At 37.0% G+C, this 17735-nt stretch overlaps 1 protein-coding gene across 1 annotated transcript in view; it reads right to left on the bottom strand.

Moving 5' to 3' along the window:
• The window catches only part of arid5b (AT-rich interaction domain 5B), a 108357-nt gene that overhangs the window by 27354 nt on the left and 63268 nt on the right, over window positions 1-17735 (bottom strand). The window contains exons 5-7 of the mRNA XM_084434013.1: window positions 9083-9204; window positions 4368-4578; window positions 803-855 (exon numbers count right to left, since the gene is read on the bottom strand). Of these exons, the coding sequence (XP_084290139.1) occupies window positions 803-855; window positions 4368-4578; window positions 9083-9204 (386 nt within the window). The remainder of the gene's footprint in view (window positions 1-802; window positions 856-4367; window positions 4579-9082; window positions 9205-17735) is intronic.

The following is a 17735-nucleotide window of genomic DNA, read 5'->3' as shown; positions in this document are numbered from 1 at the left end:
CAGTCATAATAGCCCTTGACTGCTGTTTGTTTTCACATCGCCGTTGTGTACGAGGCAGGTTTTAGGTCTGGAGTACAGTTGCGGTATTAAAACCGTATTAAAGTACAGTTCAACCCCAGGAGAAGATCTTTTTGTGCAAAATAAATGTTTCCAATGACATCATGACTCCTCCTGCACAATGATTTTTATTACAGATGTCAGTTGCATTTAAAGCCAAGCATTCTGTGGCAAAGAGAATCCAGGCAGCCAAAGGACAAAAAAAGAATGACAGTTCGCTTAAAAAAAACGGGAAGCCGTATCGATACGTCGGATAAAAAGAGCAAAGGAGCGAGAAGTGACTTCCTGTTTGCTTTTAATCTAAATAACTTCAGAGTTGATGAATGAGTACAGAGCCGCTGCAAATATTGAATAGCTGGTCACAAAGAAGGGACTTTAATGTTTTCACCATATTTTAGCAGAGCAGATGTCAGATAAGCTGCCAAGCGAATTCCCTTTATTGTGCAGTTCGCTTGTTGCACAATAATGGTCCCCTAAGAGCCTCAACATGGGTAGTGAACAGGCCCCAACCAATTTCCTCCACCGCAAAAGGGTTACACGTGTTTTCCACTTGTAGATTTTATAACAACTGCGAGCGCTCTGGCCAAATTTGGATGTGAGAGAGTTCCGCATCCAGGCCAGAGTTTAGTAAACACACATTACATGGCAGGCTGGAAAAAAACTAAACTCTTTTTTTTTTCAGAGCCAAAGGAAAAAGCGTGCTGCCAAAGGCACTGGATTTCAAACAAATTGTGTAAACACTCACCACCTCGTATCCTCCCAGTTTCTGAGCCGCTTGAAACATAGTCCAAAGGTTTACTGTAAGAAGGATAACAAGGATGACGATTAGTTCCACAGGAGAGCAGAAGGAAATGTTCGTATAGGCCGTATTCGGAATAACATACTACTATACTATTCTTATATGGCATCAGCAGTGTATGAGAATTCCCCCATACGCGGAACACCCGGCTGTTCTACTATATGCAAAAATGTGCATTATTCAGCACTGATGTATCCCACAATGCATTTCCAGTGTGGTCGTTGGACTGGAAGTAATTATACATCCCATTTGACTCATTATTTGATCAGACTGGCCAACATTTTTACACTAAATTAAATTAAAAAGGGCAAAATATTGTTCCATTTTGTAGATGATAATTGGATGCCACTCACAGGCAAAAATAATGAGGTCATGTGGCGTCTATGTAACATTCCTGCATAATAGGCAAGTCAATTTTATTTATATAACGCTTTTCACAATACACAGTTTCAAAGCAGCTTTACAGAAAATCCTGATGTTAATGTTTGTAATATCTTAATATCTTCATGCCTTATATAGTCTCATTTAGCAGATATTATTATTATATTTTGCAATGATATAAAAAATTACGCATTTGAGATTTGCTATATAGTACATATAAAAATGTTATGTAGTATATATAATAATGCCTACTTTTCCAATATCAACTTTTACATAATAGTAGACTGCATATATAGTGTATACTGTGCAGTATAAAGTACGCTAGCATTCCATTCTGAATTTTTACACCCTCTTCAATTCAATCGAACATCAAATAAAAAACTTGAAATGCTTGTCGACAATCCATTCCCTGTCATTTAATTTTCATCACATGAATGCTAATGCTAAGCAGGGGAGAGTGAGCGAGAATGAAAACTAAATAAATTTGTGTCAGTTTAATGAAGCAGAGCTGTGCCACATTTATGAATAAGGCACAGCAGAAATTAATGAGAGACTTTGCTGCTGGCGGACTAATCAATCAAGATTCAATCGCCGCGAACACAAAGCCACGGCATTCGTCAGAGTGAGAGCGGTGTTTTTCTGTCCTCATATCGGGCCATATTGATTTTTGCCTCCTCCCAATAGCTACTTCTGATGGACTGTCGTGTTACGGGGCGAGTTGTTTTTAAGTCAGCTGAATGACATTAAACTTACAGCCGAGAGCTGCTCTCTGGCACTTTGATACATCAGCAAAAGTACACTTTTTTTTTTTTTGCAAAAAAAGAGCTTGTCACTGGGGCAGTTCCCCTTAAAGGGATAACTTTGCATCGTTTATACCCCTAAATTCAAAATATTAGTATCGAAAAACCATTTTAGGTTCTCTTACCACTGGTATTTCCTTTCTTTATGCGATTTTTGTCTTTGTTATGTCTCTCTATATATGTTTAGATTTTGCACAGTATACAGTAACCCTGTTACCATATTTTTTTTTTTTCTGTAGAGCTGTCAACCCTGTTAAAATCAACTCTTGTTACCTTTCTGAAGGCATAATTATCTCCCAACATCTCTTAAAATGTATTAAAGGGTTAGCTATTGAAAATTCTGTCATCATTTATTCATCCTCATTCCAAACCAAAAGATGTTCGTTCATCTTTGAAACATAAATGAAGATTTTTTTTTTATGAAACCTGAGAGACTTTTGTCCATCAAGAACTTGCACACATCAAAAATTTCATAATGAGATAACTGCATATGAATCAAGCAGTTTAAAGTCTTATAAAGAGACAATTTAGGCTATTATTCATTTATAAGCATTGATCAACACATACATAGAGCACATCAAATATGGTATTGCGGAAGCTTAAAAGTGCTTGCTTGATGTGCGAAAACCAATTAATTTGTTTTTATATTTCATGTACTCTGTGTATGTGCGATTGTGTTTATTAATGACAGATTTATCAGAAGAATAAGATACGTTTTTGGGGAGAACTATTCCTTTAATTCAGCTTGAGATGACACAAAGCTATTTATTAACGCTTCAACACATTATTTGTCAGATGGAATGTTTAATTTGTCTCAAACACTTTTAAGACAGAAAACTGATGCCTGATTCATTGCTTTCATAGAAGTATGAATCACCCTCCACAAAAAGTATGTGTCACAATATATGAGGGTAAAAAAAGGTTTATAGCCTAATGACGAGCATCTGTAGTGTGAGTAAGAACATGGCAGAGTACGTCTCTTCTGCTCTCCGGCTCACGCAGAGACTCCTACACTCGTGTGTGCATCTTGACGTAGGTCAAATATGTCCCTATTTGATCATGGATGACAGAAAATGATCCTTCTATATAAAACTCAAATAATAGGCTTTCAGTCAGTCAACAGATTTATTCCATAACGTAATAAGGTGCCTTGCTGGCACCAAGATAATTGAAATGAAACCCCACAAATAGCGCTTGAAGTTTACTCCAATGGAGATTAGTGTTAGCATGTCGCTAAGCTAATGATGCAACACTCAAGCACAGATAATATATAATACATCATCCTGAGCTATTTTTAATTAATATTTGCAGTATTCATTGGTACTAAGTGATATTTCTCTTGACTCTATCTGCTACCTTAAATGTTTTTGTGTTATTTTTCATTGAATGCGCAATGCATTCTGGGATTTTAGAAGTCAGGATAATTGTGTGTTTTAGGCAGCTGACTAGGTTTTTGAACAGAGCTATTATTTAGTGATATGCGTAGTCATGAATACATCGAGATTCAGCCTGGATGTGGCATGTGCATATATCTCTATGCGGAAATGTAATGTTTTTGACTGACAACAGTGTTGAAAGTCAAGGGGAAAGATTATGAATAATAAAATCTCTGCTGTCTGCATTTAAATAGCAACAGATTGCTTGCATACTTTATTCGAGTTGAGCGTTAAGCTACTTGTTTATTCACACTGTGTACTAGAGGTCAGAGCTGGATATGTTACATTAAAGCGATCCGCAGAGCTGCCTGGGAATAATTGTATTTATATGTTTTTTAAGTTGTGTTGACCTACTTTGCAACTTTGAAATATAAATTACACCGTTTTTTTTTCTGTTTTGGGCCACTGCGAACACTGCAAGGTGTTTCGTGTGAACTGGAAGGACACATAATCTAAAAGACATTTTCTCACACCCTAAAGGCTTTCAAAACCATATAGTTTTTTCCCTCTATGACATAAAATTAGCATTATAAACAGCAAATGCCATCAGTTCTCGCATGCCACATGACTGCAAATGAGATCTGAAAGCTTCAGTAAACTGTATAAATCTGTATAAATCACCATCCATCTTGTATGCAAAAACAAAAGTTCAGACATTCTAAGATATCCTTTTGTGTTTCACGAAAGAAGATCAGGTTTGGAATGACCCTTATGAGGGTACGTTTTTCTTTTGGAAACAGACACTTCGAGCATTCTTGACTTTTTGAAATAGCATCAATTTCCCCTTGAACTAGTGACCGTAAATGGCACACACATTTTTTTCAATTTGGCTCTGAGGTTGATGATAAAGCTAGCACTTGAGATCTTCAGAGCTGGTTAAGAATCTGTACTCACTCTGTTTGAATCCCAGGTACGGTATCCTCTCAATGGGAGTTTTCCTCTCTTTCATGTACTTATACAGCGCCACCAGGAAGGCCTGCTCATCTGTGCGGCACTCCTCACCTCCTTCAACCTTCGGTTTGTCCTCGGACGCCGCTTTTTTCCAACTGCTGCCACTATTGTTGTTTCTGGGCTTGGGCAGTCCTGATTTTGAGTCCACCTTCATCTAAACGTCACATAGCAAAAATAAATATTTAAGAACATTGAAAAGCAAGCCTGGTCTGTCTAGGTGGATAACATCAGATCTACTGCATCAAATAAATATTAAATTATCAAAAGATAATGCATCTATTAATGTACAACAGTGGCTCTCAGAGAGATTGAATCAGTGGTTTTGAATTCATCTTTTTTTCTTGTTTTCCAGTAACATTATGAAAAATTCTTAAAACAAGATAAGTTGTCATCACTTACTGTTTTTGCTTTTTGCGAACACCACTAATTATTGTTAGATTTATGCTTAAAAATAAATAAACTTAAACAACCTGCATGAAACCGAAATCCTCTTTCTCTTCTTTATCAGCTAAATTTATCCTTCCTAATAGTCATCTTTTTCGTTTTTTTCAAGTGAGGCACTTTATTCAAAAGCTATTTCCCCATTTTCCCAATCGTCCACCCGAATCAGAAGAAATTGATTCAATTCTCACCTTCGACTCTGGTCAAAGACGACTGATTTCAACCATTTATGGTAAAATAATCTCATTAACCCCTTCTCCGATTGACTCCCTTAAGCTAACCTGGAAGCATGATTTGGGCATTGACATTTCCGATGACCAGTGGAAAAAACATTCTCAGTTTAGTTCACTCTTCATCTATTTGTGCAAGACATGCCCTAATACAATGTAAAGTGCTTCATAGAGCTCATTTCACTAATGCCAGACTGGCTAAATTGTTTCCTAACAGAAGTGATGCCTGTAACAGATGCAGACAATCCCCAGCCGATCATCTTCACATGTTCTGGTCATGCCCGGTGCTATCAGACTATTGGTCCGACATTTCCAGAACTCTCTCACAGGCCCTCAATTACACTATTGTCCCAAATTCCTTGACTGTCCTGTTCGGCCTTTCCCCAATCACATGTATACCAGCTACAGCGCACTGCGTCATTGCCTTTACTACTTTGCTGGCCAGGCGTGCAATCCTCCTTAAATGGTAGCATGCTTCTCCTCCATTACATGACAATTGGATAAGAGAGGTATTGCAATGCATCCACCTTGAAAAAATTAGACACTCTCTTAAAGGTTTGCTGAGATCATTTCATAAAACTTGGAGCCCTGTACTAACTACTATTGAAGGCCTTATCGGGTTGTCAAGACCTCCTGATTAGACTTCTGTGGGGAGGGGGGAGACTTTTCTTCTTTTGTCTACTGTCTTATTATTATTTTTATTTTTTTTTACGTACTTTCTCGTCTTGTATTTACTATTTATTTAGTTTTTTATTATCTACTTGTGAGTGCTACGGGTGCTACGCCTTAGGGGCGGGGTGGGGGTGTATATTGCTGTGTGGAACTGTTCTGTTGATTTTCTTTTTCTTTCAGACACCTTGTTTCATTTTACATCTGTTGTAACACCCTTTATATGTCTGCAGAAAACTTCATAAAAAAAAAAAAAAAAAAAAAAAAAACTTAATTCAAGATTTTGATTTGCACTACCATTTGGGGTTGGTAAGATTTTTCTTGTATGCTTACCAAGGCTGTATTTATTTGATCAAAAATACAGTAAAACAGTAATATTATTACAATACACACATACACAGACACACATTTTATATATATATATATATATATATATATATATATATACACATACACGTGTGTGTGTTATGAGTGATGCTGAAAACAATTGTGCTGATAAATATTTTTGTGGAATACGTGATAAAGAAATTTCAGGACTCATTTGATTTATTTGATAGAGAAATATTTTGTAACAATGTAAGTCTTTACTGTAACTTTTGATCAATGCAATGCATTCTTCCTGAATAAAAGTATTATTTTCTAAAAACAAAACAAAACAAAAACCACGTTCTGATCCCAAACCTTCGAATGGCACTAAAAACAAGCCAAAATACACATCAAAGTGATTTTTTTCCCCCTCCCCAAATTGTTTTAAAGAAAAAATCAGAACCTGTGACCAACTGAGAACCACTGGTTTACACACTGATTGTTTTCAGTTCTGTAAGAAATCCTGTGCATTTTCTAAATACCACGACGAACTTTCAAACTCTTGAAATAGCTGTTCTGACCCAGGAGTGAGTGTCTGAGAACTGTTCTGGAGTCAGTTTTACAGTTTCAGGCCTCACCATGCTGTCACATACTACAGTCATCGCTGGCCCACACACGTCTGTTTAACCATCTGTTCCCGGTAATCAAGAGCATTTATTTTCCAAAAGGAGTTATCAAGGCCAGTGGAATATGTGAACGAATACAAAAAAAAGTCAAAGAATGAAACGCTGAAGCATTAGGTTACGTTGACATGAATTAAACACTCACTGGAAGCAGTATAACATGGGTTTTTGATGTATATGTGTGCATGTTCTCTATCATGTGAGAGCTATTACAGAACAAAACCCTTTGTTTTTACTATTTATTTATATTACTGAGGTCAAATGACTCTGCCTGAAATATATATATATATATTTTGGGGTTTTTTTTGCACGCCAAATATTTACACCCCAGGGTAATCCTGGGTAAAGGGGTCAAGTCAAATTTATTTGTATAGCATTTTTCACAATACATTATTGTTTCAAAGCAGCTTTACAGAAAATCATGGTGCTAATGTTTATAATATCTTAATGCATTAATATCTTCATTTATAATATCTTAGTATCTTCATGCCATTTAGCAGCTTAGAGCTGGGCAATAATATGGTTTACATTTTGCCAAGATAAAAGCGATCAAGCAGTTAATGCTATGTGAATTATATATATATATATATATATATATATGTATGTATGGAGATAAAGTTGGACATACTTAGGCCTATATATCCAACTTTACATAAAGAGCTGGGCGATAATATAGTTAAATTTTGTGAAAAAACAAACAAATCAGACAGTTAGATTAGCTATAAAGCACCGTTGCTGTATGTGAGTGTACTGCATGTATGCACATAAAGTTGGATATTATATATATATCCATTTGTATATAGAGCTGTGCGATAACACAGTTTACATTTTGCAATGATATAAACAATCATGCAGATGACCTATAGAGCCACATTAGATCCCATCTTAAAAAAACAGAGTCAGGGCCGGTTTAGATCACTGCATGTTTTAAGGTTTTCAACAAAGCTGGAGTGAATTAGCTGCTGTTTTGCTGAACAAATATTCATCCAGATGAGGATGACCATAAAACACTGCCCTCATGCTGGCAGGAGAATGGACAGGAAATGACATGCAAGGGCAAAGGTTGATAAACTAACAAGAAGAAAAACAATTGTAGCCCATTAGTCAAACATGGGAATCTGAAGTAACAGTAACATTAAATGCCAAACAACAGGAAAAGGAGGGAAGTACTTCAGATTGATGGATTGAAACTGAGACTGAGCTATATCTTAAAACGAACTAACTCAAAAAAACAAAAGACTGAGCTAAAAAAAACTCAAAAAAGTTTTTTTTATTTTTTTATTTTTTTATTGAAAGACATGCAGAAAATGAAGGATGGCCTATATTTCTGTGACCAGTGTACTGAACAATACCACTGCTCATGTGTTGAAATGATCTGCATCTACACTGAATGATATTAGAAGCTGAAAATATCAAGGCTTGTTTATTTTTTTACCTTTATTATTATTTTATATATTTTTTATTTTATTTTTCATTTTTATGGTTAAAAATAATAATTACACATTTTTTATGGTATTACGTATATTACTTTAATTTTGTATTCATTTTACTTTATTTAATAAGTATTATATACTATCAATTTAATATATGAAAATACATTTGTTACTGTATAATTTATCTAAAACTGGATTAGGGTTTAGGATTTCCTTTTTTTAAATATTTGGATCACTATATATATATATAATATTCACTTTAGTTACAGTTGGCCAAGTCAAAGTCTGGACTTGAATCCTATTGAACAAATTTGGGATTTAGTGGATTCAGAGATAGATCTTTGGGAACAACTAAAAATTATTTGTAAGTCAATACCAACAGAGACTGTGGAAACATACTGTACATAAAAACAATGCCAGCAAGAATGCAAGCTGTTATCAAGGCAAAAGGAAGCCATACAAAATATTAAGTTTTTTTGGTTATTATGTGTGAATAAAGACTATTTAGTTGTTTCAGTTTATTATTTGCCTAATAAATGACAATATTTCTTTTAGTTTTAAACGAGTTTTTGACAGATTCCTAAAATATTTGTGTTTTCTCTTTATGATGACAGGTAGTCTAATAAATTTGTTAAGCACTGTATATACATTTAAAATACTAGCCATTGTATGATTTTCTGAAATGGCCCAGTGTCTACTGACTTCTTTAATATTTTCTGCACAAACTTTCCCAGAAACCGCTGTGCATGATGCTCAGACAGTCTCTTCTTGTCTAAATGGGGATTACTTCTTCTGCGAAGTGGACCAGACCTTATGCTGATAGTTGAAAGTTTGGCACTCGGGGAGCCTAAATATGAGTCATAATATGAAAATAATTATCTTCACAATTTCAGTACCTTGAAAAGAGACTTGCCCTCCACGCCATTGGGCTCCTTGGCAGTACCGCTCTGCCCCTGCGAGTCTCGCCGCTGGGAGATGGAGAGCTTCTTCTTCCGGGGCCGGCCCTTCAGGTTGGGAGCTGTGGACAGCAGAAGACCAGTTAGAGCCGCCAATGTCAGCCATAAGCACCCACAGCCCATAAAGACCCCTGACATCTGCTCACTGCACTATAGCACAAATAGGGAAACATGACAATGGATAAGCCATGTCTGTGGCGGACACACATACACTACAGCCAACATTGTTCCACCAATTGGTTGCTTGACAAGTGATCCCTGGAGCCATTCCAGTGACTTACATTGCTTTAAATTATATTTCATCCTTCTTCATTCTGGATATTTTTTTTTACATTGAATGGCACTCAGGACTTAATAATCCTGAGACAAGGTCAAAATGCTGTCCATCATTGTTACAGGCATTCTTGGTCATCAGTTCCAAATCATTCTCATTATTATATCGGCCTCCAAGCAGAATTTGTTAGATAATACACATGCTAATGGTAAAGCAATTCACGGAATGACAGGATGTGTCAACAAGCGGAAAACTCAAACAAAGCCTGAAGGGCAAATGAATAAAATCCATAATACGTCGTCATCACAGCTCAAAATAACAGCGAAAATTGAGGTGGGTGCAACCGGGTCAGCCTTAAAGAAGTAGAATGAATATTCTGTCATTATTTGGAAAAATTCACTCACTAATGTTGTTTCACATATTCCCTAATAACTCAACTTTCTGTTTGACATGGCACAACTTACCCCTATGGGGCATGTGCCACTTCACTTCTCTTCATCCCCAGGAACAGGGGGGGAATTCCAAATTCCAAAAGACGCCATTTGTAGGGACGTTCCAAATGAAAGTGAACAACTGAATCCCTTCACAAAAGGGCCCTTCCACAAGTCCGTTAGTGAAGGGAACATGCGATGGTCACTGCAAGGAAGTAATTTAATCGTTTATGGTCATGTGACCCAGGATAGTGAATCCTCACGATTCATTTCATGCTCCCTACTTCAAGAGCTCTGCCCTTCGGAGTGAGTAGGGCATAGGGATGCTCACTACCGATTGGAATTTGCCCAGGATTTGGCACCACTGCCAAGACATAACCAACTCTGTTTACGTGAATACTCACCAAAACGGTCCTTTATACATAATTGTGTGCGCGTTTGACCATTTAAGAGCATTCGTTTAACCATATATGCACAGAAAACCGTCTGACTAATTACGTTTCTTTCGCAACTTCACTCTTAAAAATAAACGTTCCAAAATGGGGTTTTCGCAGCGACGCCGTAGAAGAACCATTTTTGGTTCCCCAAAGAACCTTATAGTGAATAGTCCTTCAAAGAACCATTTTTCTTAGTGTGAAGAACATCAAAATAACCTTTGTTTCCACTATAAAGAACCTTTTGTGCAATGGAAAGCTTCCATGGATGTTAAAGTTCTTCAATAAACAACCTTTATTTTAAAAAATGTATTGAGCTTGAATGGTTTAAATCGCTTGAATGTTTAAACTGGCGAGGCTGAAAAATGCTTGCAAAAACAGTCACATATGATATGCATAACCATGTGTAACTCTACCGGGTTGACACATTTCTACCTGCTGATCAAGTCATCTGTTATATCGCCCACCCCTAGTGATGACCGAGTGAACGGTCTTTCGGGCCAGAGAAAAATCAAATGTTTCACATTTCCAGACGTTTCTAAAAGCCCATTGTGCACCTGATGAACGCCGTCGAAGCATCACCAGCATCCAGCTGGAAAATGACAACCACAAGCAAGAGTTCAAACTCCGAGCAACGAGAGGCAGGAGGAGCTTCAGACACCAGGACAGGTGCTCTCGAGCGCAGGTTCAGTGCGGTCAGCTGGCACTGCATTCCATGTGCGCTGATGATTAAATCATTGTCAAGGTTACACAAGGCCCAACGCTGCGGCCACAACGCTACACTTGATCTTCCAACAAAGCTCAGACTGGCAACATGATCTGCTCTGGGAAAAGAAAAGAAAGCATTACCTAATCAGCTGGAGAAGAGCTTATTTAATTTTATTTTTGGGTTCTTTTCTCAACACGCCGCCTTTTTTCATCAAATTTGGCGCATGCAGCATTGGGGTCAGAGAAACGGCGCATCAAATGAGTCCATTTGTTCATAAATAAACATTTATGTAAGAAGCCTTTTTTATCACCTTGGCAACAGGCAGGTTGTTTACTTGGCTGCTGTGGCCATGACAAACACATTTGCGCAGGCATCCGTGGGCTAGGCAGAGGAAAGGCTTACGTTTATTGAGGAAATGAGGCCGCTTCTCTCTTAAATGTCACTTTTCCTTTGTTCCTTAGACTAATTCACTCTGCATTCGTATTTGCCAATTCTTTCCCTTTTAGCTTCCACCCCACATCACAATCATTTGAATTCCAGCCATGTGAGTAATGTATTACTCATGATTGCTGGAGTACATTAGCTCCTTTACTTCACGCTTGCAATCCCGTGTTGAGCTCTCCAATATGAGCACTCCATTCTCATTTTTCAGACTTCCATAATATAAATACAATTTATTGGTTAATTTAATGTTTATTATAAACACTACGGTTCAAAAATGTGGGGTCAGTAAGATTTTTTTTATGTTTTTGATGCTCACCAAGGTTGCATTTATGTGATCAAAAATAAGCAAAAACAGTAATGTTGTCAAATATTATTACACATTTTATATAACCGTTTTCTATTTTAATATGTTTTCAAATTTAATTTATTTCTGTGATGACAAAGCTGAATTTTCATCACATGATCCAAATTGAAAATCAATAAATTACACAAATTATTTATTGTATCAGCTACACAAAATGATCTGATCGCTATATTTTTACATTAATCCATCAAAATAATTTAAGCACATTGAAACTTTTTTTATAAGATATACAAGATTCAACTCTTTTTTTTAAAAGTTAGTTTAATATAATTTAAGTTTAAATGGCTTGCACAACCAAGTTGATTGTACTTAACTTAAGATAGATGGAATTTTTTACAGTGTACTAATAAAGCCACGTTTCCACCGAAATTACTGGGACCAGTTTGTCCCAGGAACTTTTTTCCCCAGACCTGTTTCTGTCTGCGTTTCCATCGCGGTCTAAAGTACCTGAAGATTAGGCAAATTAGTCCAGTAACACAGGACTGCACGCCACTTTCCAGTTCTCATCGTAGTCGGTCCATCGGTTGTATTTTTTTTAAATCCACTGTTGATTCAAATAGCAAACAACTCTTACGGCACACACCGCAACAGACTTTTAAAAATGGTGGTTGAAATAAAATACTGGAGTCAACCAATCAGCATGTTCAGCGCCCAAGTTCCTGAACTTTTGAAAAAGTACTACCTTGTGAGCAGGGACTTTCTGAGAGGGAATTTTTTACCCAGAACTTCATTTAGAAACTGTGAACAAACTAGTGTATTCTTTGACAAAGATTGTTTTAGTAACTCAGTAGCCTATGTATTTTTAATGTTTAAATTGGTGTAATATTAGTGAATCTGATTATGTAGCCTACTTATCCATTTTCTTGCGAATGCCGTCAAGATTACTCTCTGGTGCTGTGCAGTGTGCACTTGCCGCGAGACTCCGCCCACACGCTGTTCTGATTGGCTGTGGATTTTGATTGATTTTGACGCATCTCGTAGTCGCGTCGCGTCTGAGTGGACAGACAAATAATCTGTCGCTGGAATCTTATCGCATCCCGCTGGTTAGGACACGGTGTTACTCGAGTGCAATAGCGAGTGAGCGTTGAAACTGTTTCCTAGCCAATCATAACAGTGACCGTTTACTGACAAGGAGCCGCCCCTTTAAAAACCGATCATTTCAGACAGAGAATCTGTCCCTCTGAATGAGGGTTGAAAATAATATTTTTTTTAAAGTAACACTAAGTAACTTTTCAACCTTCATAATATATTTCCAAAATCCTTGTGATGGTACATCGACTTAAAATAGGTTGAATGACACGTCTGCCATAGCCTGACGGGGTTTGTATAGTTTTTAATCGTACTTTTAAACTTCGGGGTTCGGGTAGTAACACCCGCGCACAAAAAGAACTACAAAATTCGACTGCTTTACAGCATAGGCTACCTCACTTCCCCCAACACGTCCTCACATGCTGTTGGACTTGTAAGTATATTGCTTATATTGTATATCACTCGGACAAGCACCTGGCGTTCTTGTTGATGGATTAGTAGACATCTTCGGAGGCTAGCTGTGCTTGTTCGATGTCCGACGATTTGTAACGCGTTGTGTTTATTCCCCAATCGAACTCGTGTAACTGTCTGTCACATGTTCTACCGTCCACAGCATTACTTGATAGACAAAAATAGGACAAGAATGAGCGTCAAACAGAAACAACCCGCTTACGGGGTGTTCGAGGCGCACATACAATACAGACTGCCGAAAGTTAAACAGGGCGCGCGCAGCTCTTAAAGGGGCAACGCCTTATTTCCACTCGTTACAGCTTCTATCCGACTGAACGGGGACCGGTATACAGGGGGGAGGGAATCAGGCCGTGAGTGAAGAGACTGCTCTGCGTGAGTGGTATTTACGACAGTAACGTTAAATACAAGTAGTCCACAGCGACTCTAGGGGTCGTTGTTTGACCAAAACGGAAATCCTACATAGTGGGGCTTTAATTAACATTATAACTGAACTTCAAGGAACATATTAAAATAATAATAATAATAATAATAAAAAATCCATTCCATGACCGCTTTAAATCCATTCCACAGAATTCCATGGATTTCCCTCTCAAATTCCTGATTCCTGAACCTGCTGATGAGACAAAACAACTGTGGTCTCTCTCTCTCTCTCTCCCTTATTCTAGCACACAATATGGGGACAAGATTGCAGATATATCAGCCTGGCCTAAGAATCTGCCAATATTTGGCCAGTGTGAGATAATTGGCTGTTAAGTGTTCTACTTAGCCAGAAGAAGAATGTTAGAATTTGTAGTTAGAATATATATATATATATATATATATATATACAATAGCTTTGTCAGTGAGTATTTTCCATGTGACCGTACACCATTTACATTAAATAAGCCAATGTGTAATATTATCCAAATGCTTTTAAATACACCCATAATGAGGAAGTTGTGTCACTGTCCTGCAAACCAAAGCTCCTCCAATTATCCAAAGGAACAGCAGACCTCTTCTTAATATGCCTTCTTTTCTTGTTTCCCCCCAAACTGATGGCTCCCATTGTCACAAACATCAAAAGCTCATTACAGCAACTCAGTTGCTTTTGTTTCCAGTAATCTCTGCACTTTCCCTCTGTGGATTTTAACAGGTCATTTACCCTGGTGCTGGGGGCTGAAGGGTGGCCAGAGCTTTGAAGCCGAGCTGGGCTTCTCTACCTTCTTCCAAAGTCATTACAGAGCACTATGGGGTCTCTCGCAGATCAAATATCTGCTTGTGCATTCCTGTGGTCATGCTTTTTCCTTTGAGCAAATACGTTTGAAGCATATCTGCGGATTCTCCAGAGTTTTGACCTGAAACATTTGCGGTGGATGGAAGTTTCAGAGGAAGCCAAATTAAATGAACTGAATCTGAGTCTCAATCAAAGTCAGACCCACACCCCTGCGCGCACACACACACACACAACAGTGTGGGAAAATATTCACCCTCACATTCCATGGCTCAAATCTTTGTACAGTACATTTACAACTACCATAAATAAATAAAAAAACTCAAAAACATAATAATATTAAATTATATTATTGCATCGTTTATAATATCATTTTATGTAAGGATTAGATTTTATTTTATTTTACTTGCTATTTTCAAGCATTTTATTAGATGGAAAAATGTTTAACTCTGTTTAATATTATATTTACCTGCTCACATGGCTGTGGTTACATTAATAATGAATAAACTAATTACATTCATTCATCGTGAATAAACGAATGAAGTTTTGATTCAGAAAATCCATATTTACAGGAAATTAAAAAAAGATATATCTTTGGATCATTTACAGTAAAACACATTATAGAAAGTAAATAGGGTCAAATTTGATATGTTATCTTTACAAATACAAAACAGCAAGGATTATGCAGTCACATGACTAATTAGTATTTTACAGTTTTGAATTGACTTGTGTTCATCAGGGTTATTAGTTAACTAAAAATTTATTTTAGCTAGTTGACAAGGCAATATTTCTCATGTATATTTAGTTTAACTTGATGTACTAAAATAACTAAAACTGAAATAAAAATAATAAAAAACTATATAGACATGTAGAAAATAAACATTAATAAAAATGACAAAACAAAATGACTAAACTTTAACTAAAAATAAGCTGAAAATGGGGGGGAAAGAAAACATATTATCTCAATGGTATCTGACTGCTAGAACAGCTAGAGTGATGATGTTGCATCTTGCTGAAAGGTCACGCTCATCACATGACCACCTGGCACACGTCCACCTGATCAACTATGCTGCTAGGAAACTCGCTGGTTTAATTATGCATGAAGACGGAGGGGCTGTACGCCAGTCTAATCCCACCCATGTTTTCATCATCATCCAGCTTCAGTTCCATTCATAACACCAGCGAGGTAAATGGATTATATGAGCACATATATGATAGACACATTCATCAATAATCCAGAGCTTGGATCCAGAGATAAATGGCCAAAATTAAAATTCTATACTATTTAGAGCTTGACTTGTATGGATTTTTTTAATAGCCGAAACAATATTTTAGAGAGCAAGGTGACCATTAGCTGATATAAAGCTGATATATATATATATATATATATATGATATTACATTATTTAAATTAAATAACGTGCATAACAATTGCTGGAATTAAATTTAGATTTATTAAATTAGAAAGAACAAACTGTAAAATCAATCAATATGTAAAAAAAACTTATTTATTGATTGATTTATTGATGCTTTAGCAACTTCTTGATTTTGTAATCCTATTACAGTATTTTTCACAAAAAAAAAATAAGTTACATAAATAAGAAGGAAGTAAACACTGTAACCAACAGTGCACTCAGTAATTTGGTAAATTTGTGCGCACTGGGAATTAGTCAAAAAAAAAAAAAAAAGATCACGTAACGCTGATTTTACATACAGTACACATTGACATGTGACATTAATACAACATAGCAGAAAACTGGATATAACATAGCATAGTCTGATATCAAAGATTTAAAGATTACGCTCGCATCTGCATTCAGGTGATGGCATTTTTAGTGCTGTCAAAATAAAAGTCCTGTTGCTGTCAAAATAAATGCTGGTTTTGACATTTCTCGGCCAATGCTGATAATATAAAACTGCCAAATATCAGTAAAAACAAATGCTACAAATGGATTCAGGCATATCCAATATTACATCCAACATATAGACTGATAACTGTGACAAAAAAGAATCCACACAATCTTGGCCGATAGGCAGTTTTTGGGCCAATCGCGTGAGGCATATTAAATGCCATGTGACGTGGCAGATGGGTTGCATTTTTTGGAAACCTGTTTGAAACAATTATTCTTATTTTTAATCTTGAACACTTGAGCTTTAAACTGTTCTCAAAAAGAAAACGAATGACTTGTGATCATTTTGTCGCAGTAAACCACTCTATATGTGAAGACCTTTTATTTTTCCTCTCTCACGGCCTGACAGAATTCCTCTGCTCGGTGTGATTTAATACAGCGCTATACAGCAGATGGCACTGTGAGGTGCAGAAGGAGCAAAACATACACGATGAATAAATGATATCGCCCTCATTAAATAATGCTGCGCGCTCCCAAATCCCCCACCGAAGCAGCAACACTTCCACTTCTATCTTTTAATCGCTGATAGTGTTGAGCACAAGTCTCTGAATCAGCAGCAGCAGTGCGACTTCTGCGAGGCCTTTTTTCTTTTTTTTTTTACAGTGCAAACAGATTGGACCAAACAATGAGTCAATGTCACTGCGCGTCCCCTCGCGGGGGGGAATGCGGCGTGAGCGCGTGCGTACATGACGCACACACACCAAGGTCAGATGCTAATTCAAGAGAGAGCAAGTGGCACAGTCACAGCACATCACTGAAAGCTGCGCATATGCCGGAGGACGCTGCATACAGTGTGTTTGTTATTTATTTATCTGGCCGTTTGTGCTGGAGTGTGTGGTGTTATGTCATGTGCGGTTGTGGGAGAATGCTGCATCAGCTTGATCTCTCGACACACACTCCAGATCCAAATCCCCCTCATGTGTTATTCATCTCACAATCCTCACAACTTCACAATGAACTTCGAACTGCCAAAGTCGCCATATGATATTCTATGACACTCCCTATGTATATATGGCTTGGGTCCCTTCTTTAATTATTTTAAATTATTATTATTCTTTTGAAGGTGACAATCTAACCCAACTTTGATTCGTTAGAACAGCCACTCCTCAACATGTTGCATGATTTGAGGTATAACTCATGTTCATACAACAAATGGTGTTGGACAAGTTACACATTACAGTTAAAGCCTACAATTAGGTAACACTTTACAATAATGTTTCATTTGTTTAAATTAGTTAATGCATTAGTTAACATATACTATGAGCAATATATTCTTATTTTACAGTGTCCTACATGTAGTTCCTATAGTAATAACTGT

Source organism: Rutilus rutilus (assembly GCF_951802725.1).
Source record: "Rutilus rutilus genome assembly, chromosome: 16".
NCBI classification, from domain to species: Eukaryota; Metazoa; Chordata; class Actinopteri; order Cypriniformes; family Leuciscidae; genus Rutilus; species Rutilus rutilus.
Note: the sequence above shows the minus strand (reverse complement) of the source record. Positions and strands in the feature narration are given on the sequence as shown.